Consider the following 23,738-nt stretch of genomic DNA (forward strand, 5'->3'; position numbering starts at 1 on the left):
AAATTAAATTTGCAATAGTAAATTAATATTTACACTATTTTAGTGTGGTTTTTTTTTCTGTTCAATCCATTAGCTTTGCCCATCTAAAAAGCCACTAGGATATTATATTGCAACATGTGAAGCTTGTGATTAAGAGAGCAGAATGGAGCCAAGAGGTCTGTGTAGGAGCAATCAAAGATGTAGAAAGCAAAAAGTGTGTGCCTTTCTTCAAATCTGATCAACTCAGAAAATTCTCATTTCCCTTTCTTTTCCAAAAGCCAAATGTAATTCATCCTTAAGCATCTTGCCATCCAAAAATACTCTTTTTTTTTTTTTCCCCCCAGTTTAAAATTATTCTTTTTTTTTTTTTTTTTTTTTTTTTTTTTTTTTTGGCAACCTGCCCCATACACCTGTAGTAAATCTCTTTAGACAGGTTCTCTGGGCTGCTGATCCTGCTCAGACTGAGGGCTCCCCCTTGCCTGTCCTGCTGTTCTTCTCAAGCTCACCTTCATTGAATGATGGCTTGCCAGTAGCTGACAAAATTTAAAATAAGACACATGTTGTCATCCCGCCAGTTCCATTCCCACCCCGCCCTGTGAATTCCAAGAGCATTTGCTATTCTTTGTTGGATTTCACTCTTCTAAAACGAATGTCTTTACATGCCAGAGTGTAAGTAGTATCTCTGGGTCATTTAAACAGTCCTAGTGGACAAATCTACTTACAACCTTGCAGGTTTGTTCTCAGTCCTGTGCAGAATTTGATCTTACTCTGAACTTGGTGGCAGTTGGCATGTGAGTCTGTAAAGAACAGGATAGAGGGCTGTCACTAGATTTAAGCTGACTCTTGCAAGTACCTTAGTGCATTTGACTGCATATGCTCAGCCCATTATTTGCATTTGGGTCCTGTATTAGCTGATTTGCTTGCATTAGTTTTAGATGTAGCATCATCAGGCTGGTTGGTGAGTAACACTGGAAATGCTCTTTTGTTTTATATGTTATATCAGGTAAACTTACTGATTTATTTCTTTCTTCCAAATCATTGTGTCCATGACTTTTCTTTTCTGGTGTTAAGATACCATTTAAAATTCTTTCACTAGAGACACTAGGTTTGCCAGATAGTTAATATATAGTTGGGGAAGAAGAATGTTAAAAAAAAAAAAATCTACTTTACCTGTCATGAAGCTGTGTAAAAGCATAAGAAATGACCACATCTCTGCTTTTGCACTGCTGTGGCTTAGGAACAGCACACTCTCAATTACTGTCCCCTCCCCCCTCAGGGGGACTCCCCCAAACCGGACACCTCTCACTCCCCTCCCCTCTCTGGTGGGAGACACAAAGGCAGAGATCATGACTTGGGATAAGAACAATTTACTGGAAGCAGCAATGAGATGAAAAAAAAAGTGGACAGTACCAACATCAATACTACTAAAACCCATGTAAATAGAAAATAGTACAGCAGTCAAAAATAAACCAGCTTTGTCATGTATGAGATATGGCCAAATAGCTACCGTTGAAATAGTTTGAGATGAGTGTCAAAGCTGCCAATTTTTGACAAAGTTTTATAATGTACTGGATGACTTGTAAAATTACTTGTAACTAGCTACTGGACAAGTCTTTAATTCCAAATTTAAAAAAATAAGTTGTTCAAGATGGGATAGTGGAATACATTAAGTCCTAAATTGAGTATTTAGCTTTGGAAGCTGTAACATCTAAGCCATGTCTGTTTTTTTTGGAAAATATCATGAGTTTAATTTTACTTCCCTGTTGTAATACAGTTTAGCTTGTATTTATTCAAATGCCAAGCCATCAGCTAGTAAATGTTCATGAGATAAGGCTGGATTTTATTATCTTAAATTATAATTTTGGGAAAACATTCAATCCACAGTTTAAAGAATTTTGCTCTGAACAATTAAAGCTGCCATTTATTTGGTGACATAAATTAAAGCTTGATCTTGTTCTTATATTTAATTTCTGTAAATTAAAAAAGTGAAATTTATTTTGATAGTTTAATGTCAGGAAGATCATCCCTTTTCCCTTCTACTCCTTTCCCCCCAATTTTCCTATTAATATTTACAAATGTCTTCCTTTACTTTAACCTATCAGGCATATGTTATGCTAAACGAAATATTCCTTAATTCTTCCTCCCATCATGACCATCAAGCTAGCACAAATTAACACTCAGTCCCCTCATTTCCCCTGATCATCTGTACCCTGAAGCAGCTCATGTGGTAGAATAAGGCTTATGTATGAACTCCAGAAAATAAATGAGCAGAAAATGCAATTCCCTGAGGGCTGTCCTGGCTCTTCTCTGTTTTCACATGGCCACTGATGGCTACTATGGTATGGTGACAGTCCCTCAAAATGTCTTTTGGAATGGCCTCCAGCTTGCCTTGACCTGCTCCATGCTCTTACCCTGTTTGGTTGTTTGCTTGGACTTCCTGAGGGTTTATTGTACCAGAACTTTGCTTCTAGTGTAGGCTGCACTGGGTTCCTCTGTATTACTGAAATGGGGGCTGCAGTACCCAAAGGTCTCCTGTATCTCTCACCTCGTGCCTGCTCTTGGCCTCCACAACCAGAGGATGCAGCTATCTCTTAGCAGCAGCAAAATACAGAATTGCTGGGCACATTTTCTCAGACTGGTGGCTCTGGTGCTTGGGATTTTCTGCTTCTCTCCTAGAATGCTTCCGATCCTGTCCGGGTGGTATGAGCTGTGCTCAGGCATCCTGCTGTGCCGACTTGCCACCCACAAACCTGGCTTTACACTTGGTTTTCACTGCTTGCTCATCTACTGTTTCCTTCCTGCAGCCTCTTTTCCTTCACTGCTGCTACCTCCAACCAATTCTTCCCTCACTGCCTCATATGGCAATGGCACAGCTTTCCCTTTGGCAAGTTCACAGATTTTACATACAGGAGCACTTATTTAAGCTTTTTCCTCTAATTAAAAGTTTTAAGTTTTGAAGGTGAGAGAACATGTGTTTTTCATTATTTTCAAAATTAAAAGGGATGTATGTTTAAATATTGATGGTTTTGCCCTCTGGTCTTTCCCATACTAAAACAACTTTAAAAGTGGAATGGAATATCTAATCATACTGGAGAGCCATTGAACAAATAATGAACTTCTTTTGAATGTGCATAAAGCAAAACTCAGTTTATGCAGAAATGTTTTGTCCTCATCCAAGTGTGTCCTCATTAACTTATGAAAGCAACTTTTCAGGATAAAATTTGTTAGGGATTTTGGCAGACCTTTTTGTTTTGACAGGTAATGAATGTGAGTGTAATGGTACTGGAGCTGAGCCCTTGGGTATCTACATGCATTTATACAGCTTTATGTATCTGAAACATACTTCCTAGTTTTTGTGATGTCTGAATCATGCTGTTTTGTGTGGTTTACATAAATCTAACTGATCATGTGTTTATATTCTGAATACAGAATTGCCTTTGATCTTTTGAGTCAGTAAAATTATGCTGATATCTTTAATCACAATGATAAAATCCTTCACTCAGTATGACTCATATATTTGCAACTTAGCGTTTATTAATAATGACTATTACTGACTGAAATCTATGAGATAACAAAATGAAACTGGGATTTTAACTGAGAGTGATCAGTATATGCAAATATTTAAACTATGATAAAAACCCCTAAAAAGGTGATTTGTTTTTTTTCTTTTTCCCCTGAGCAGGAAACAGAGTTTTAGAACAATGGATTTTTGGGAGTCTTAGAGTTGTACTTTTGGGAGCTACTATAGTTTAGTTGTTTAAGCTGCAGAGGGAGTTGATGGAGAGCTGTGTGGAGCTTATTTAGCTTTTTCCAGGTTCTGACTTTCTTATGGTTAAGGATTTGCAGCATTGTGATGGAAACATCAGTTGGATATTCATACAGAAAAAGAACTCCCCAGGTGTAGTTTCAAGTCTGTTTAAGAAGCTACTTGGAAGTGCATGCTTGGGATTTAGTTTGTCCTTGCAACTCTCTATCTTGAGTAGGAAACGTCACTGTTTTTGCTGCTGCTGGGTTTTCCTGTGACCTGTTTGTTGTCTTGGTATGTCTGTATCAAGCTGGTGTGTTCTGAAGCCTTGCTCATGATTATCTCTAAGGGCTGGTGGGACAGCATAGAGTGTGGTATTGTTGTGGGCTGACCCCCCTGCTGCCTTGTCCTCTGTCTGAGGCGTTTGAATGCCTTGGTTCAGCATTTCAGTCCTGTCCATTGAAACTGGATGCGTGAAGGAGTGTCATCTTAGGGTTTCATCTAGGAAAGACTGAGATCATAAGCTGAAGGAGGAAGTTGGTAGTGGTAGTGAGGTCAGTCCGTTTATGACTGTGTGGCTATCATGAGTTACTCACAATGAATTTTAAATAGACGTTGAGAAATAAACACTAATTGCTTTGTACTGTCTGCATTTACCCACAAAACTGCATTTGTCCTTTTGGATGGAGATGTTTACTGTTACCTGCAAGCAGAAAATTAAACTTAGCACGTGTGACTGTGATTACTTATTGAGACTCAAACTGCTAGAGAAAATAAAATCTTGCTTACAAGAGGTAGCATTTTTCTGGTAGTGCCTGATCTGGCCATCTACCTTGAATTTGCTAATCTCCTGTTGGTATCATGTTACCCAGTGAAATCAGCACTCGCTCCTGTGTCAGTGCAGGCTTCCTTATGAGGTGCTGGAGGAGCTGGAGCTGCCATGGGGCTGTGCCTGAGCCCAGCTCCCTGAGGGCTGGCAGGCAGGCCATGCAGGGAGCATTTCGAGTGAGTTGGACTGCATCACTTCAGAGACTGTCCATAGCTGAATTAGCTAAGCCATAAACCTGCTATTTCAACAAAATTTGTGATTCAGAGCACAGGCTACATGTCACCCCAAAGTGTCCCTAGAGTTTGAAAAAAATGGTGTACAGGTTTCTTTGAATATGAGCACTTAAAGTTATTTTTATAGTTAATTTATCCTTTATACCATCCATCTTCTGTTCTGCTGAGTAATTGAAGAGTTCATTGAGGTCTGAAACTGATCATGACAGTATCTGAGGTGTTGGGAAACAGAAAAGAAGACCATTCCTAAATGATGAGATTGGCTGGTGTCTGGTGTTGTTCCTGTCATATTTCAGTGCTACTGGAATTTTGTTTTTGTGGAGCTGATAAAATGTTAAGGGACTTAATCTATTACACTGGCATCTTTTGAGAGCAAAAATAGAAATTCAATGTTGTGGATCTGGTGCTACCAGGCTTTCTTCCAAGTTTGTAATGACAAGATAACAATGAAGCCAAAAGTGTCAAATGACCTGAATATGTTTTCAGTGAGCCTGAGTTGTTTTGATTCCTCTTAAGGAGAGGGAGGCTTTCAGGGATGGAAATGCTCGTGGTAGCAGAAAAGCAAACTTCAGGAGCTCTCACAAATGCAAACTCTATACCAGTTTCTGGATGTATATACTTAGAGCTACTGACTTCTGTCTCTTTCTGTATGAAAGACCTGCAGATGGGCTTGAGAAGGTCTGGATCACCTGCTGGTGCTCAGGGGCATTTGTGGAATGTTCAGAACAATTTCATGTACTTTCTGTAGGGTAGAGCTTGCAGATTTGAGAGATCCTTGGGTTTGATTTTTCGTTGTTTCGTGCATGGTAACTGTAAGCTGAGTTAAGATGACACTTCTTGCCACTGTCAGTACATTTAAAATAAGTAAAGAAGTTAGGCTTTTCTTACATTGTGCTTTATTCACTTCAGCAGTGTTTATCTTTCCCATTGAAACTGCAGCTCTGTAAAAATACTTAAAAAGTTAAGGGTATCTGGTGTAATGAAAAAAATTGTAATATAGAGCATAGAAACCAAGTATACAACATTATAAATCCAGACCACTGCTTTTATGGAGAGTTTTGTCCGTGAACCAATTCAGGTTATTTTTTGTATTTACTATACAAATTAAGTATAATGAAAATTTTTCAATGGGATATTGTCAATGCCAATGAAAAACAAAATATAAGGTAACAGGGGCAGTACATTTTATCTGTGTAAGCATGAATGTATCTTAATAGCTCAAAGTAACTGAAAAGGACCTTAAGGAAAAAATAAAATTAAGCAGAAGAGTTAAACAACCTACATTTATGGAGCATAAGTTTTAAACAGAAAGACAGGAGAGGAAAAGCAAGAATGCTTTAAGGTAGCTGATAGAGGAAATGTAATCTTTGATGACTCTGATACCAACTGTGAGATCCCATTTCTTTAAATCTTAGTTTGTGTTAAAATTTTGAGTAATTGCTGAGAAAATATGCTGGAATAGTGGTAGGGGGTTTTTGGGGGCTTTTTTGTTATCTCCCTTCCACATCTTCCCCCCTATCTGGGCACAAAAAAGATTAATTCCACTGAAAGCACTCACTTTTTTCCTGAAGACATTGTATTCTCAATTGTTGAAAATTTTGTCGCTGTTTAATTGATTGCCTGGTTTCTAAAATGTGCTGCAGTAAAAGCTGGCCTTGAAACAATATGGTTTCATTGCTGACTCTTCTCTTCAGTTTATTTTGTGTCTCATTAGCTAGAAGCACCTTTCTAATCCCAGCATTAGGGTCTCTAATGGAGCACGTCACAATTTGAAGTCATTGAGAACAACATCTAAGCAATCTTAAAAACATTGTTCATCTTTGCTTTTGCTTTTACTGCTCTTCTCCACTATATAATTATGTGATATATTTTATTTCAGCAGTACTCACACTTGTATTTTCTTTCTAAAATTTCAGTTTTTATTTTAATAGTAAAAAGCTGTTTTCTGAAATCGTAAGTAATTGTATACAAATGAGGATGTGGAAAAAAATTCTTTCTGAGAAATTAAGGAGGAGAAAATTTTCTGTGTAATAAAAGTAAATGGTTACATACAAGTTTAATGTGAGACCCATTACATCAGGGTATCTGCTACTGCTTACATTGTTAATTATAGGTATCTATCTGAAGAAAATTGTTGCTTTTTCACAATTGATACTGCAGCTGGTGAGATGTCCTGTTGCATAATCTCTTCCTTCTGATTTAAGATTTCCTCTGATTCAATTTAATAGTACTTAAAGTTTGAGTTTTAGTACAAACCTCCAAAACATCAAAGTCCCCTTCAGTTACTTGGGAAAACTGCATTATAGGATTCTTGCTGAGGTCAAAAGGAAGACCCTGTTTGTTTTATGTGCTCTCAGGATCTCTGGATAAGTTTTATAAGTGTAATTAACTGAAGTAATCTGGTCATTGCTTACCTCAAAATAACAACAAAAAGAGCTATGTGCAAAAATAGCATGAAGAATACCAAAAGGAGAAGTTGTACCCATGTGGAGAGAGGAGACAGAGGACGTTTCATTTTCTTTGCCTCATGTGAACCTCTCAGGATTTAAACTTTCATAAACTTAATTTTGCTGAAGGAAAATCTTGATAAGCTGAAGTAATGATGTTTACTTATGTATTTGGAGGACTGTAGAATAACTGAAAGGAATTAGAATTATTGTCTTGGTTCTTTATATGTACTACTGTAGTTCTTCCACAAATGGTCTTTTTAATAAAATGTTGTTCCATATTGTAGAAGATTTGAAAATGTCTGACAGTTTTGTTTCATGATTGTCACGGTGTGACTTGGGTTTTGCCAATTTTAATGTGTTTAATTTCTTTTAGAGATAGGACCCAGGAGTAGAGACAACGCAGGCTTAAAACTTAAAAAGGTAGAATAAGAAATTTATTAATAACACAAAAAAAATTCAGAATAAGATTCCTAGATTATTCCCTCCTCCCCTTCATTCTACATTTGTTACCAACAAACATACAGAGAACACTTCAGTCAGTTATACACCCAAATAATCAGTTCAGTTTACGTAAGAGAGAAAAGTCTCTTTTTTAGTTATGGCTTAGGGGGTGTCTTCACCTTCACAATCCATATCCGCCCAGGAAAATATTGCAGATTATGACTCTCTTCTCATTTTTCACAGTCCTTCCAGAACTGTGCTATGGGTTATGTTGCACAATTGGGGTACTACTTTTAAAGGCAGGCTGCTGAAAAACAAAATTCTCTTAATCTCTTTTTCTATCAAATGCTCTGTTCATATTCCAGTCCCAGAACAGAGAGCTCAATTTCCCCGAGGCAAAAAGTCTTCTTCTCAAGCATCCAAACCTCCCCAAGTATATTTCACAGGTTAATGGAATTTTAGTGAAGTCTCAATCCCCTTAGCCCACAAAATAGGTTTTCAGCTACTTATCAGTTGCATCTTTTCAATCTCTTCCCACCAGGAACTTTATCTTCATTCAGCTGACCTCTGTAGTCTCCATGCTTCATTTCTTCTCATTCAGGGGAGCTCAGCAGATCGAGGATCTTATCCAGGCATAAAGAAGTTAAAATTGTATCCAGATCATGAAGAAACAACACGGGCAGCTGGAGGCCTCTTCTCTCAGAATGAGGAGGGGAGGGGGGAAGAAGAGCCTTTGGTGGCTCCCCGATCCCACCCTTGGCCACGCCATGTGGAGGGTTGAGCCCAGGCTGCGCGGGGCCGCCCGGAGCCATGCGGTCGGGAAGGGGGGGCCAGGACCATGCGGCCGGGCCGGGCCCCCCACCAAGCCGGGGCCAGGGTCCCGAGCTGGGCCCCAGGATGAGCCCGGAGCTGGGCCGGAGCCCCAGCCAGGGACCCCCGCCCCTCCCAAGGCCGGAAGCTGAAAAAGAGAGACAGCCAACCCGATCCACTGTGATTTGTGAAAGCGAAATAACTTTTCATTGGTTTCCCGAGCTGTCCATCACCAAATCAGCTCTCTGATTGGTGGCAGCAGCCCACAGGGGAAGCTCCCAGAGATGGGAGAGCCCCTCCCACTCCCCAGCCTCATGGAGCCTGGCCTGAGGCGAATCCACCCCTCCGCCCAAGCACGTGAAACCAACACAATGATACTAAAATTTTCATAATTTTCTGAAAAACAAATCCAGGGGTACAAGAAGTGGTATAACATTTTAAGTGAGGAATAATTTATTTTTCAAATTATAAATAGCTAAAACAAAACTGTCACTACTACTCCACTGTTTTACTTTATTTATTAATTCAAAAATATAAAAATTTATCTTGCATGCATCTGCATTGCACACTAATAGATTTATAGAAACTTGTTATTGAGTAATGTGTTTAGCTCTCCATGGGAATGAATCAGTTTTATCAAAATGAATTAGGCATGTAAGTGTGTGTGTGGAAAGTGTCAATATATATGGTTTTGTTTTACTTCTAAAAACCTAGATGACTTGTCAAGTTATTTTAGTAATTTAAAAGAACAGACAATTTTATACCTTTAATTATGAAAATCTCTAGGGGGACTAAAAAATACTTATTATGTATTTTTCAATATCAAAAGTCTTCATTTAGAAATTAGCATCTAAAGTCTTTGTATGACATTGGAAAAATACTCCTCTGTTTTAATGACTTTCATGAATGTTAATAAGCCAAGCTGTGTTTAGACAAGGTCTTGCCTCTTAAGTAATGTTTTCCAACAACTTCTCATTCTTTGAGACCATTATGTAGATCTTGTGATGTCACGGTAATCTCCATGGCAACACAGACGTCATTAACATGAAGCATAAGCAAAGCTGTTTTTATTCAAGCCATTTATTTATTTATTATTTGAAAGGATAAGAAAAAAGTAGGTTAGGAAAAAAAACCTTTCGTCTTTGAATGTTTGCTGAGATAAAATAATACGAGAACTTCCAATTTAAAAAACAAGGATAATTTTTACCAAAGAAGGATCTATTCCCAGGTGTTGTGATGAGGTACTTGCCTTCTGGCTTTCTGTGCTAGAGGTGTTATAAAGCTGAACTGCTGCAACAAGATAAATTTGTTGTTGCCTCTACTAGTAGGTTCCAGTTTTGTTTGTTTATATGATTGTATATTTAGTCTATAAACATAGTTCTTGAATTCAACAGAAAAATGCCATCAAAACGTTTTTTTTTGTGTAGTATATGTAAAAGGGTTGTAAAGGAACACTAAGTGGCATTCTCATCTTAAAAGTATTCAGGTTCACCTGCTGCTATAAAGACCCTGAACATCTACCTTTTTTACAGTAAATTTGCAACACAATTTGTTATTCTCAAAAGTGCTTTTTCAGATAGGGTTTTTAACCGTGTTTCAGCTTTAGTTTTGATGTTCCATTATGAAGAGATAAAGTGAAAAGCAAGAAATGTGAAATTTTACAAACTTGCTACCATATTCACTCTTATAACCAGGTACAATTTTAAAATTAGCCTCACTTTTCAAAACAGTAGTCTGTTCTAAAAGAAAAATTATGTGAAGATCATAAAGCATATGTTTCAGTGTTGACTGAGGGGACTTTATATGGAAGCAAACTTCCAGAATCTAGCTAATTTCCAGCTATTCACTGTGGGTTTTCAGGAACTTCCTTTGAAGTGCTTTCAGTAGTCAGCTATAAATTAGCAGATTAATGCAACCTCTGATCTGGGTTGCATTTGCATGAGAATTAAATCCCTAGTAGTATTACATAGATAAAGCACTATAGTCTGTCATCTGTGAGGATGGTAACTAAAAGTTAGCAAGTGTTCAAAAATACTTAAGAGGTTCACTAAAGTTTTCAGCTGCAGTTTAACTTCTACACATTTTTAGCAGGAATTATTTAAAGCATTCAATTACTGTAAATGTGCTTATTCTGTAGTTTTAATATGGTCTGGTTAGTCATCAAGCATTGTCTCTGTCTGGCTTGCTGGGTTCTTTGCACCCTTCTGCAGCAGCAAAAGGGTTATTATCCTTGGCACCTCTGCCCCACAGCCAGCAGGTGGTTTGGGTCCCAAGGCAAGCAAGGAGCTGCAGTGATGTCTGAGGCTGTTTCCTCTTGTGAAACACTCCTCCCAGGTATTATTAAGTAGCGTGTATTTAGCTGTGATATCGCAAGTGAGTCCCTTCCCTGACACATGAGCTGTTGTATCTGAGACTGTAAACATCTCAGCTATCGTATGACATTGGATAAGCCTAATCATCCTTATCCATGGTATGCAGTGAGCTCATGTTTCCAGGATTTGCAAGCAGTGACAGTTCTGCAAATGCCTCTTCAACTTGCCAGCATCTCAGTTTTCCTTTCAACTGAAAAGCATTTCTGTAAAGCAGCTACTTGCTTTTGCTGAAAAAAAGCTATAAATAGAGTAATATTGTAGGAATTAAATAAGTTAAAAGAAAAAGAAGAGGCTAGTTATTATTTCAATGCAGATGACCACATTTTAATTAAACAGAATAGTTATTACAAGTCAAAAGCAGCTTGAGCTTCCCTTGCATCTTTACTCGCTTTTCCTAAAAGACAGACACTAATTCAAATGAGTTTCACAGAAGTCAGCCTATATTATCAGATAATTTGATGTTCTGTATAATGATGCCCTGTCTTCTAGTTGACAAACCCTTGCTTTCATGGTTTTCAGTGTGCAGCTCTAACTGTGGGGAAACCCGCCACTGCCTTCCCTGCTTGCATCATCCCCAGTGGAGCTGTTCACGTTAGAGTGGCTCTGCATGCATGAAGGGCTCTGTCTTTTTTCTGAGGGGTCAGAAAATGGCCACGCCAAATTTAGTTTTCATCAGAGCACTTAAGCATTCCCCAGGGAATGGCTTGTGCATGTATACAAGCTTCTAAATTGTAACTTTCTTCTTTTCCTTGGCAAGGATGGGTTGGGTGGGAGTCTGGGTTTCAGAGCACACTGATGTGAAACCCAGTTAAACCTAACTTGGCTAGAATAAACCATGTAGAGGGACTTAAGCTTTTCATTCTGATCTGGACATACCAAAATGAAATGTGGTAGCTCTTAATGGAAAAGATGCATGAAGAGAAACTTGACTGAATCCCTTATCTCTCTAAATGGAAGATAGAAAATAGTCCCCATTTTATTTCCCATCTAGATGTCTACTTACAACTGCTCTATATTTCATCAAGGAATTCAGTGTGACTGGTTGGCTTTACAATTAAATCTAACGAACTAACATTTTCATGTTGTTGCTAGCTGAATGTTGATTATTACATCAAGATATGATTTTGGGATTTTTTGGAGACCAGACATTCTGCTCATGTTTTTTTCTGTATCATCAGATAATAACTGATGCAGCGATTGATAGCAGTACCTGCCATGCCCCCTCAGTCATGGCACTGCTGTGAGGGAGTGGTGTGTGCAGGTGGGACATGCAGCACATGATCCATCCAGTGGGATGGGGACTCCCCTCTGCTCTGGTATTGAGAACTGGAGGATAAGAGGGAAGATTGGAAATGCTGAGGATGGCACTTGAATGTAAATGGTGATTGTAATAATAGCATTTTCAGGGTGAGGGCTACCTAAGAGCAAATGAAGACACCTTGGCTTATGTGACTTCAAATTCTAGATATGCTCCATGCAATACTCTGTATTTCATTTTGGTAGTTTTCTGTGTTTCTCTATATAGGTGTCAATTGAAGAAATGTAATTTTCACAAAAAGCACTTTGAAGTATTGAGTTTATATAACTTAAAATCCATTTTTATCATGAATATGTTAAAAGCTTGAGAAACTAAACTGAGCCGTGCATAGCCTTGTGCTTATGGATTTATTCATATACAGTGTTGAACAGATAAGTGTTGGTTGTAGTGAAGGTGGGAGAAGGATAATGTTTACTTTAATCACAATTTTTATTCAGGTGTTCTGCATTGGCAAATACTGCACATTGGTGATCTTAAATCCATTGTACCTCCCATTTGAGAACTTCAGAACAAAGAAAGTTTTTTTTATATCTTGATTTCTAGAGCTTTGGCATAAAATATTTTGATATTCATGCATTACATTTCTTCTTTATATTGTAAATTTTGTTATAAAAAAAGTGCAAAATCTGTATGGAACTTATTTCCTTGCATACATATACCCTATAAGATTCTAAGAACTTGAGAAACAACAAAATTTGCTACTTGTATTTTTCTTTTCATTACAACTTGTAAAAATAGAATATTCTTTTTGATTCAGAGGAAGTGTCAGTTAAATAGATTTTATTCTCAACCAGTAACTTTGTAAAAAATATTGCAATTACATATACATAAAACTATAGCAGTGTTTTTTGCTGAAGAATGTGCACCATGGACATGACCATACCTTGTGGAGCTTTCTTTGTGAGACTTAAGAGTTTTATTAAAACCTTAAGCTAACGTAATGTAGGGAATATCAAAAGAAATAAAAGTTAAGATTACTTTATAGAGGAAACCCTAAATTTTTGTCTGTCCTTTTTGCAAAATAATTGTCATTAGTGAAACTGAGTTTTCTCTGTGAGTGATCTTTGATTTTTAAGTGGGAAAAAAGAAAAAGCTTAACACTGAAAACTCTTTTCTTGGTGTTGTGAGGTTTCCTTCAGATTCTGCATCACTTTTGATGAATGCATTTACATTCCAGTGCTGAGAAGTAACTTTCCATTTGGGAGCTGGGTTGACGTGAAAACAGGAATGTGGAGGCCCAGGGTGAGGGGACAGAGCTGAATGCTGATAGAGGAACATTCCCTCTTCAGTAGCTGCTGCCTCTCCAGCGAGCTTTGAAAAGAGCATCTGTGTGTGTGTATGAGGGTGTCTGGGGACCTGGGGAAATGGATGGGTCATGTCTGGAGAAAACTGCTTTGTCCTCCAATGTCATGATGATAACAGAAAGAATAGAACAAGTCACCTCAATACCTGCAAGTTTTTAGCTGTCTCTATGTGTAAGTGCTTAAAAAAAATTGTGTGTTGCTTATGGCTGTAGATGTTTCATTTAATTGATGTACTTTGTTGTTTTATTAGTAAATCTATTAAATTTGAAGGGGAATAAGTGCTGAGAGTGGTTCAAAATTATTCTGTTATTAGCCACAGTCATACTTAAACTACTGGAGTCTCGTAATAGTGAGGAGTTTTTTAAGTGAAAACTGAGAGTGTAAACTTGGGAAACGTGGAAACCCTTAATTTTCATTTAAAATTTGTCTTCTGTTAACAAGCATGAAACCTGAAAACCGATATCTCTGCTTTTTAGCCATTTGTGTATGTTTTCAGTATAACAAGTTGTAAGCTGAGAAATGTATGTAGTAAGATATACTTCTGGATAGGGGAACTGTCATCTCTGATCAGTGTAAATTCAATTTAAGAATGCGTTAAAAGTGAAACAAAATTGTAAACTACTTACATGCTTGTAAACTTACTACAAACATAAAATACCTGCTTTTAATACACAGTGAAAGAAACCCAGTTTTTTAAAATACTAATTACTTTATTTGGAAATAATGCTTTTGAATAGTCAAGTGGGAGATTAGACTTTTGTCAATTGTTTAAAGGACTAGTATAGTTAGGGAAAATACCTACCTGTCCACTAGAAAGTGGGTTCCTGTGAATAATATTTTTATATATCTTTAGGTAATTGTTTGGTTTTTTGGTTTCTTTTGTTGTGGTGGGTTTTTTTTTGGGGGGGAGGGCGAGTTGATGTTGGAGTTGGTTTTTGGTTTTTTTAATTAAAGTAGGTTTATATTCACATCATGCATTCTGTATCCCTGTGAGGATCTAAGCAGTGTTATAGAAAAGGACTCTAGAAGTGAAATTATCTCTCCTCAGGTACTGAGGAGAGCATCTGTGAAGCTTTATACTCAGGGAATGTCAAGTCAGAGCTTATGTGGTAGTAGGCAAGAAAAGTGTTGGGAAAGCTGCTGCAAACAAGGTTCTCTGGGGAATTTAGGTGTGGCAGCAATAATGACCAGGCAGCCCTTCTGGCTTTTTAAATTAATGTTATAATCTCTGCATCCCATATTGACAGCTACAATTTTAAAGATACCTTTAAACTGCCTTATCTTCCATTGGAGAAATTCTCTTATGCACATCACCAGTTCAGAGAAAACAGTTGCAAATCTGTGATTCTTTCAGGTGTTACATTGACTTAGTAGTTGCAAACAAGCTGTATTTAGATGTTGAAATTAGTAAGGCTTAAGAAGACAATTTTAATTTAAATTATTAAGAAATGGTATGATCCAACTAAATGTGAAGTGTATATGTAAAATTCTTTACTACATTTTAAGAACAAAAATGGGGTTTAAGCTTAAGGTCTCTATATGCACAGGCTTATCTCACCCCACAGTAAGGGAAAAATTAAATTTGTCTAATCCCTGATCTATTGAAACCTGCTGATAAAGGCACTCTACATTGTACTTTAGCCAGCCAGTACTCATGTCGACTATTTTGTGAGAAATCTGGGTAGTCACTCACTTTCTATGGAAAGTCTGGCATCAAAATTTTGTAAAGACTATTGTTTAGTCAAGGTTATTGAAATAGAGCTGATACTAAAATCTGTCAACCCTTCCACTGAAACTTTATTTGCTTGGTACTGCTTCTGTGTGGTTCCTAACATCCCACAAGCTGGCTTACATGCCTGCTCATGGTCCCTTGTATGAACAACTGCTGGTATTTCAGAGAATCACAGAATGGCTTGGGTTGGAAGGGACCTGAAAGATCAGGTAATTCTAAACCCCCTGCCATGGGCAGGGATACCTGCCACTGGACGAGGTTGCTCAAGAGCCCCATCCAACCTGGTTTTGAATAATTCCAGGGATATGGGTTATTCACAACCTCTCTGGGTAACTTGTTCCAGTGACTCACATTCTTATAATGAAGAATTTTATAAAAGGCTTACAGTAAAGTTGGGGCTTTTTTGACAGCTCAGTAAACAGACTGTATCATATGTTGGGTATTTGCTGCTTCTTACTCATGCTAATGTTTCAAATAACCTGTTTTCAATTAAATTGAGTTTGTTTGATGGCTATTACTGCAGCTAAGCATTTTGGAGAAGACTGTCACTGAAATATTTTCGTTAATCCTTTACTTTTCTTTTGGGGGAGACTGATAAATTGAATTAGATACAACTTACTGATTTTGATGTCAGTCTTATGAATTGAAGCAGCAGGGTTAGCAATACCCTAATATGCCAGTTGCTTCTCAGAGGGGCATGTCAAACCCAAACCTGTGTTCCAGTGTGGTTCTGCAAGAGATGGTATGCACTACTGTGATGGATCTTCTACCACAGTTGGAGATGGACATCTCTGAAGTGCCCAGATGTAGTGGACAGTAACAAGAAAGTTCCCTAATTTTCACTGATCATATGATCCTCACTGGTGATGAAGTTTCACCAGAGATTGAAAGTCAGGAGGTTTAGCTGGTGTAGGCATCTGAGAACTGCAACACTTGAAAGGTCTTTTAACTTTCCTGTGCCTTGATTTATTTGTGTTTTTTCTTACAGAACTTCACAAAGTTTAGAGTTTGTTTGGAGCCTGAAGTGCCTTGTGATCTTTGGTCAAAGATAATATATACATGTGATGCACTGTCTGCTCTGATAAATTTCATGCTGTCATAAGAGTCGGAATAGTCCAGGAATGGTGTAGATATTTGTCGTGAGAACCAGTGTTTTACTTGGGGGCAGAAATCAAGAATTTTCTTTATGGGAACTGAATTCATGCTTTCTATCTTAATATGCCGTCTACCTGTTCTCTGGTGCTAAAAAGGTAAAATCTAAACACGTTATTCAAGAGTAGAAAAGCACATCCAAAACACAGCTTTTTGTTTTTACTCTGTTTGCTAAAGCTTGAAACTTTTGCATGTCAGCAGTGATTAGCAACAGATAGAAGTTTAAAGTTGATACTTACAGACAGCAACAGAGGAGGAAGAAAGGTGGAGTGGAAAAGTGTATATGCATGTTCTGTTGAAATGAGTGGTTGCTCTGAGGCAACAAAAATGGGTTGGCAAAAAATACAGCAATACGTGTTTTCTAAGTGGAAAGAGAATGTTTCTGTGTGCTTCCAACTAGAATATCAAATAAGTTGATTTATGAATCACAATTTTTTGCATTTTTGTTTCTCAATGACTTGATTTGCTTTCTCCTTTCTTTACTTTTCCTTTCTGTTTCTATGAAAAAACTGTGGTATGAATCGGGCTATTGGCCAAGAAAATAAGTTTTGATACTTCTGCAACATGAATCAGTATAATGGTTGCATTTTCTGATGTCTTTAAGAGTAGTTGAAATTGTATAAAATTCAAGATTGTATTGTAGAGTAAAGAACCTCGTGTTTTGTTACTGGACTGTAGGATAAAGCACGTGTTTGCCTCTAGGAAAATAAGCATTTTGTCTAGAGACTTCTTTATTGAATATTCTTTTCAAGAGGCCTAGTATTCTGGAAAATTTTTTCTATTGTAAAAGTCCCATGTACCATTAAATGCGATTATTATTTTGATGAATAAGCACAGCTGGCATTTCTTTTCAATATCTGACTGCCTTCTTTTTGAGCCTATAAATGTACTGTTGTTAAGAGATTAGCCTTTGGGGTAGCAAGTTAAATTGTTCATTTCTACTAATCGCCAGGCGGGACAGGAGCATAGACATGAACTGGCTAGATAGACTGTTCTGAGTGATGTGCCAACTGCAGTTTGTGAGTTAGAAAATAAAGTTTAAAACAGTTATCTTTCACCAACATGCTGGCTGCAATGTGTTACCACAAGCCAGCATTGGTTAAAATTCAGATGTTACAGTTTTGTTGAATTGGGTTTGTTTTTCAAGGTGTTGCCCTGGAGGCTTCAGACAGGAAGTTTTCCCACTTTTGTCTGTCGCACAGTGCCAAGTGGAAGAGAGGCAAAGGCCAAATAGTAACATTGGCTCTCAGCTATTTTAGGGTGGATTGGTTACAGCAAACTTAAAGAGGGGTCCTGAAATTGTGGTCAATTTATTGTCTGTCCTGCCCTCCAGTCTGTGATGGGAAAGGCTGGCATCGACCAGAACAAGAATCACACAGCCCTGAAACAGACTTTAGCTGGCTGCCTTTCTTCCACTCTGTGTATGATTAGGGATCTAACTGTAAAGGTCATGGATTTCACTGACTTATGTACTGGTTTACCTCTCTGCACCTTTACGTTTGCACTTTAAGAATTCTTTCCAGTGAGGCCTGAATGTGCACAGGTTCATCTAATAAAGGCAGAGCACTCCAGAAACCAAAATAAAAGCCCTTTCAGTTTTTTCTTACAGGGAACAAAATAGTATCATGTTTAATTATTGCACTATGATGAGAATGTCTCATGAAAGGGCAGAACAACCTTTTGTCCTCATCTATTTAATTTGGGAATATACTCATCTTCCTTATTTTATTAGTTCATTTTAAGTAGAAGAGAGCTAATTGAAGTTGATCTGCCTTTTCATTCTTTCCTGGGTATGCCAGTTAGCTTTTGTTAAAGAAATGCAGATAGCCTAGGTAACTTAATACTGTAATGCCAGAAGATACAAGATCAAACTCTCTAATGCAGTTCAGAGCCAACTGTGCCTCTTCAGTAGACAGCTCTTGATTGACACTTGTTTTGGTGTAATAGACTTATTTACTCTTAGGGAACTGTGTAAATGAAAAATAGTCAGCTCTCAGTGTCCTTGGGTCTCAGTTAATTATCAAAGGATATATGCATGAAACTTATATTGTACACAGGTATGTATGTTTTTTCTGTGCTTTACAATATGTGGATGAGATGTGAATATGTTTATGAATTCTATTATAACTCTGATTTCTTTTCTAACTGAAATATTTTTGGTTTTCAGTTTTGGCAAGCGTTCTGCCGGCAGCTTCAGACGTGGATGTGAATGCATTGTTTTAGAGCCATCTGAAATGATTGTGGTAAGAACATTTTCAAGTCAGTTGCTTTCAAATTTTACAGACCAGCTTTGGTAAGACTTCAACTTCCAATAAGCCTTACCATTTTCTGGTTTCTACATGATTTTTTAATAAATATAAGATGTGATACCTATAATTTGTTGTTGTTAGATTTACTTTTTCTGATTTCTTGTAAGATTAAAGTTTTTTTGTGCTAGCAGAATACTTTGTGGGAGGTTTTTTGAAGCAGCTTTATTATTATTGGTAAACATTGATGCTTTAAAGTATTAATATCAGTTTAGTTTAAGTAATTAATGTTTGAATTAAATTTAATCTCAACGGTCTCAGGTTTTTAAGAAGAAATTTGAATGTTTTAAATTCTGCCAACCTTCCTAGGTGAAGGTAAGGGTATTTTGTCAGCAGCATCTGCTGTAGTCCAGTGGCAGAACATTGTCTCTGAGGGTTTACAGGCTTAAAAGTTTTAAGTCACCTCAGGGTGCATCATGTGAACAAATGGGCTAATTTTTTCTTCTCTCTGTGATAGAGATACAGATCAGTTCATAATACAGGCATGACAATTGTCTAAGCCGTATAGATAGACACCATCTACTTTATAAAAAGTAACAGTTTCTGTAAAACTTGTGCAGGCTCTAGAAAATGTGGTTATTACTTTAGGATTTTACTTGTTTTTTACCAGTTTATGTAACTCACATGTGACCATCTGGGAAACAGTTTGTTGTCCCAGTTTTGTTTTGTAGAAGTATACAATTTCACTGGTTGTAGCTGTGTGAATGTATGTATGTTTCACATGCATTCCTTGTCAAGTTATAAGGAAGAGTGGTATAAAGATAGGCATTGGGAAAGGAGATGACTAAACAAGAATTCTTTTGACTGATGGATAATGTTGACACGTGTTTGTCAAAATAATAACCTCTCCAGTTCTGGAAAGATGAAATTGAATGCTTCACTCAGGCTTTCAAAGGAGTAATTGCACTTTGAATGGGGAGAATGCTATCCCCAGAGCTGTTTGGGCACACAAGAGGTGTAGCAGGGTGTGAGTGTGAAGGTGTCAGATGTGAAATAGATACTCCCTGCAGAGGGGGTAAATGCTGCCTGCTCTTCTGGTGAGCCAGGGACTGTGCTCATCCATTTGAGTTAGTGCACTGAAAGCTGTACTTAGTCACATGGGCTGACTGATGTGTGACACTTCTGACACGAACAAGCTGCAAATTCATAGGAGTATTTTGTCTAACATTTCCTTGTCAAAAAATATGCAAGAACCTTGTATCTCTCATCTCTCATTCTGAGGGATGGAATTGAGTAACAGGAATTAGCTGAATCCACTTATATAGCCAATGCTGGAAACTGTGATTTTTTTCTTCATTTCCTTGTTAGTCTCAAATAACTTAAGTAAGGTTTCTATTAGTAGGGTGAACACAGAAGAGATGTTGATTTTTTTCAGCCAAATTACTGCAAAAAGATCATTCTCTTCCAGGAAAACTAGAAATATTAGTTAAAATATTTTCATGGCAGCATAGTGTTGTGTAGTGAAGTAGTCTTCAAACTCTGTAAACACTGAAACTGAGAAGACTGATTTTATACTAGAATTTACCCAATAAGTATTTTTTATTTTCTCTGTTGTTGTTTTGAAGTGTTTTTTATACATAAATCCAGTGTATTAAAAATCCTTTTATGCCTTCAAAATATTTGAAATAATAAAACCAGTCCTGAAGAGTGAAGCTTTTGCCATGGATTGGTTAGGGAATAGATGAATAGGCTGAATAGATGTCAATAAGGAAACAGGCAAGTGTTCTCTTGTACCAGTATTCATTCCATAATGTATTGATTGGTGAAATGTTTGTATTTGTGCAAGAATAAGAAAGGGGTGAAGAAGGGAGAAATTTTCTTCTTTCATTTTTGAAAAGTGGTCATATTCAGTGATCCTTTTCATACTAATGTTATTCTATTTTTTTTAATACTGGTTTTACACTTAGTGCTGAAAATGCAGGAAACTTGAAGCTGGCTGCTCGTTTTTGGAAATAGGATTTCTTGTGTTTCAAACAGGAAGGAACATTTCTCTCTCTTGTGGGGAAAGACGCATTCTCTTGCATCTGTTGTAGGTTGATTACATGGAAGAAAATGAGGAATATTTCCAGCGTCAAGCATCTCACAGGCAGTCTCGAAGAAGATTTAGGAAAATCAACCAGAAAGGGGAGCGGCAAACAATTATTGATACTGTTGACCCTTATCCTGTGGGGAAGCCACCTCTTCCTAGAGGCTACCATACGGTAAGCTGTCTTTATTTATGGTTCACAACAAAACATAAACAGGAAAACTGCTGAAAATAGCACAGTCACAATGGCTGAACTCGCTGGTGTCTTTGGAGTGTGCTTCTGTGGGGAGGTTTCCCTACAAAATTACTGTGAATGTGGCTCCATCAGTATGTGAATATGTGTGTAGCTTGCATCTTAGTTCAGAGTTGAAAGTATGTTTCTTATGATTGTGGATGTCGTGTATTATTTTTTACTGTTCCAGTCATTATGGGAAACTGTTAAGGAAATTCTGTTCTAATTTCCTTTGGCTATTAAGTTACAGTAGCATTAGTTTAGTGTACTGTGTTAAAAGGTCAGTTAGTGAAGCACTCATTCACATACATGAAAACAGATGTTGCCTGAAAAGGACTGTGCTGCATTGCAGTACACCAAATTGGGTTAAACCTGTACTTTCTTTTTGGAATTAAGAACTTAAATGTAAAATTTAAATTAACTTCTTCAGTTATTTGCCCTTTATACTTGGATTTTAGTGAGCTATATAGTTGGCCCATCATTGAGGAAATCATTTGGTCATTTTGCTTTATTGCTTTTGGGGGTGAGGGAGGGAATCTGTATCAATGTTTCCAGACTTTCTCTTGAGATGAAAATAAACTAATAATTAAAATTTATTCTACAAAGTATTTTATATGGCTTTCAAACTGAGAAAAGCTCTATTAGATTGTTTTTGTATTGATTCCAAGTGTGAGCAAAATACTGAAAAAGCTGTTTGTGTTTGGCTCTCATTTATTTGTGTAAGCCCTAAATCTGGTAGAACCATAAAGGCATGGGCATAAATGACTTTGTGCATATTTAATCTCATTGAGTTCCATGGGCTGAATTTTGTAAAATGTAAGCCATATGCATATACATTTGCAGGATGAGAGCTTTAGTGTTTTTAAAATGCCATATTTGGTAGAATGCAGTTATTAGCTTTTTCAAGTTTTCCTTCCTTACCCTTATTCCTTGAGTTGTTTGCCAGTTCACTATATACTCAATGTGTGTCTATAAGTGTGTAGATGTTTGATTACATCTGTTAATTATACAGGCTTTTCCTCGTGACTTGAATAATTACATTTTATGCCAACAGTTTGGTTTTGTTTATACAACAGCTTTTAATGGTTTAATTTTCAGTGCAGTTTTAATTGCCTTCTAAATTGAAGGTGATTTGAGCCAGTTCACTTTGTTTGAAGATAAAACTTTTTACTGGCCTGTTTTTGCAAAAAAAACCCCAAAAAACAAAAAAGTGATATTGTACTTTGTAGGAATTACAGAAAGAATTACTTTAGTTCATATTCTTTAGATGTGTTTGTTGTGCTTAGCAAACAGTGGTAGTGTGATTTGTACCTAACTCTAGAAGGGCAATATTTAGATTACACAATGCCATTTGCATTTGTAGGTCCCTGCCTGTTGTATAAATTTCACTTTAGGTGTGCCTGATGAGTTTTTGTTAGCTTAACTGGTACTAAAAGCAAAAGTCCATCCTGTGCTATTCTGTTGTGCAATTTCATAATGGTTTTGTGTATATGCTGGGAAATCCATTGCAAGTGAGATTTCATATTAAGATGGAAGAGATTGCCAAATAAACTGTAAAATTTACAATAGTTACAGTCAAATGTTGCTTTTCAAAGTGTAATAGAATGCATATGACTGACTTTATTATTTTTTTCAAGGTAAATAGAGCCAAATAAGCTCAAATGACTTTTAAAATATCATTAAGACTCTTCATGCTGGTCCATTTCGTCCTATTTTTTACAGTATTTGGTGATCTTGTAGACATTATTCTCTCATTCACTTCTATTGCTTCAACCATACATGTTACAGGCTGCGTTGTCTTTTCGCCCTTCCTATTTTATGTCCTTTGACTTCATTTTATTGGTCTTAATTTCTTGAAAAATTGTCTGAAAAAAGCAGGATTTTTTTGGAAACATGTAAGAATTCAAGACATCTTATAGCACTTACCTTGTGAACTTGTTGCCCATCTATTCTCTGGTCAGCATCTGTCAGGGTGTTATCTTTGTTTTGACTTATTAATTTTTGATAAAAAAGATGGAAGCATTATATTAAGGTAAATTGAAAAAGGATTAATATACTATAATTCTTTTCAAGCTTGCTCTTCCATATGCATGTGTTCTACTTTAGGTGTTATGTGTATGAGTCTCAAATTAATAAAGCTGCTTTGATAGTATCCTCTAAATCTTCGCAATGTGTACTTTTCTTATATTCTGTTTTACCCTAAATCCGTAGAGTTAGCATGTAGAATTATTATTTTGGTAGTTGGTAAACAATTATGCTTTATTTGCAGTAGTCTCTGAATGCTTTTCTTCAGAAGGTCCAAACAGTATTTTCTGAAGAAAGTTTTCTATATCATAAAAGCATAGAGTGAAATGTAGAGATGAAGTGCAGTTGCATGGTGTGCTTTTCAGGAATTAAAAGTTAAATGCAGTGCTCTCAGTTGCAGCATGGCTTTCTGCGGTAGAGCCCACTTGTATTGGATGGTGGACCCTCATTAACATGATTTTAACATTATCTTCATAGTGGTGGAATTTACTATGGCATGTCTGATAATGTTCATCTTTTCCTTTCCTCCTATATGGCATTCATTTCATTTTGGCTCACAGGAATGCACTAAACCTCAGGTATTGTAACTTACTGTGTGTGGTCCACTAACGATTTACTTGGGGATTTGTGGTGTGATACCATAATGCTGATGCGACATTATGACTAAAGTTGCCTTCTAGCCTTTGCTTTGATAGTTCAGCAATCTCATTGTGATATAAAAATACTTATGTAAGGGTGAAATTTACTAACAGCACAATGTCTGTTGCCCAGCTTGGCTGACCTT

The 23,738-nt window shown here is 37.0% G+C and overlaps 1 protein-coding gene across 6 annotated transcripts in view; it reads left to right on the forward strand.

Annotated features, from left to right (window-relative positions):
- Positions 1-23,738, forward strand: part of RAPGEF2 (Rap guanine nucleotide exchange factor 2) — a 185,249-nt gene that overhangs the window by 77,628 nt on the left and 83,883 nt on the right. For all 6 annotated transcript variants that reach the window (XM_056490300.1, XM_056490302.1, XM_056490307.1 and 3 more), the window contains exons 5-6: positions 18,533-18,608; positions 20,705-20,872. In XM_056490300.1, coding sequence (XP_056346275.1) covers positions 18,533-18,608; positions 20,705-20,872 — 244 coding nt within the window. The remainder of the gene's footprint in view (positions 1-18,532; positions 18,609-20,704; positions 20,873-23,738) is intronic.

This window comes from Oenanthe melanoleuca, chromosome 4 (assembly GCF_029582105.1).
Source record: "Oenanthe melanoleuca isolate GR-GAL-2019-014 chromosome 4, OMel1.0, whole genome shotgun sequence".
NCBI lineage: Eukaryota > Metazoa > Chordata > Aves > Passeriformes > Muscicapidae > Oenanthe > Oenanthe melanoleuca.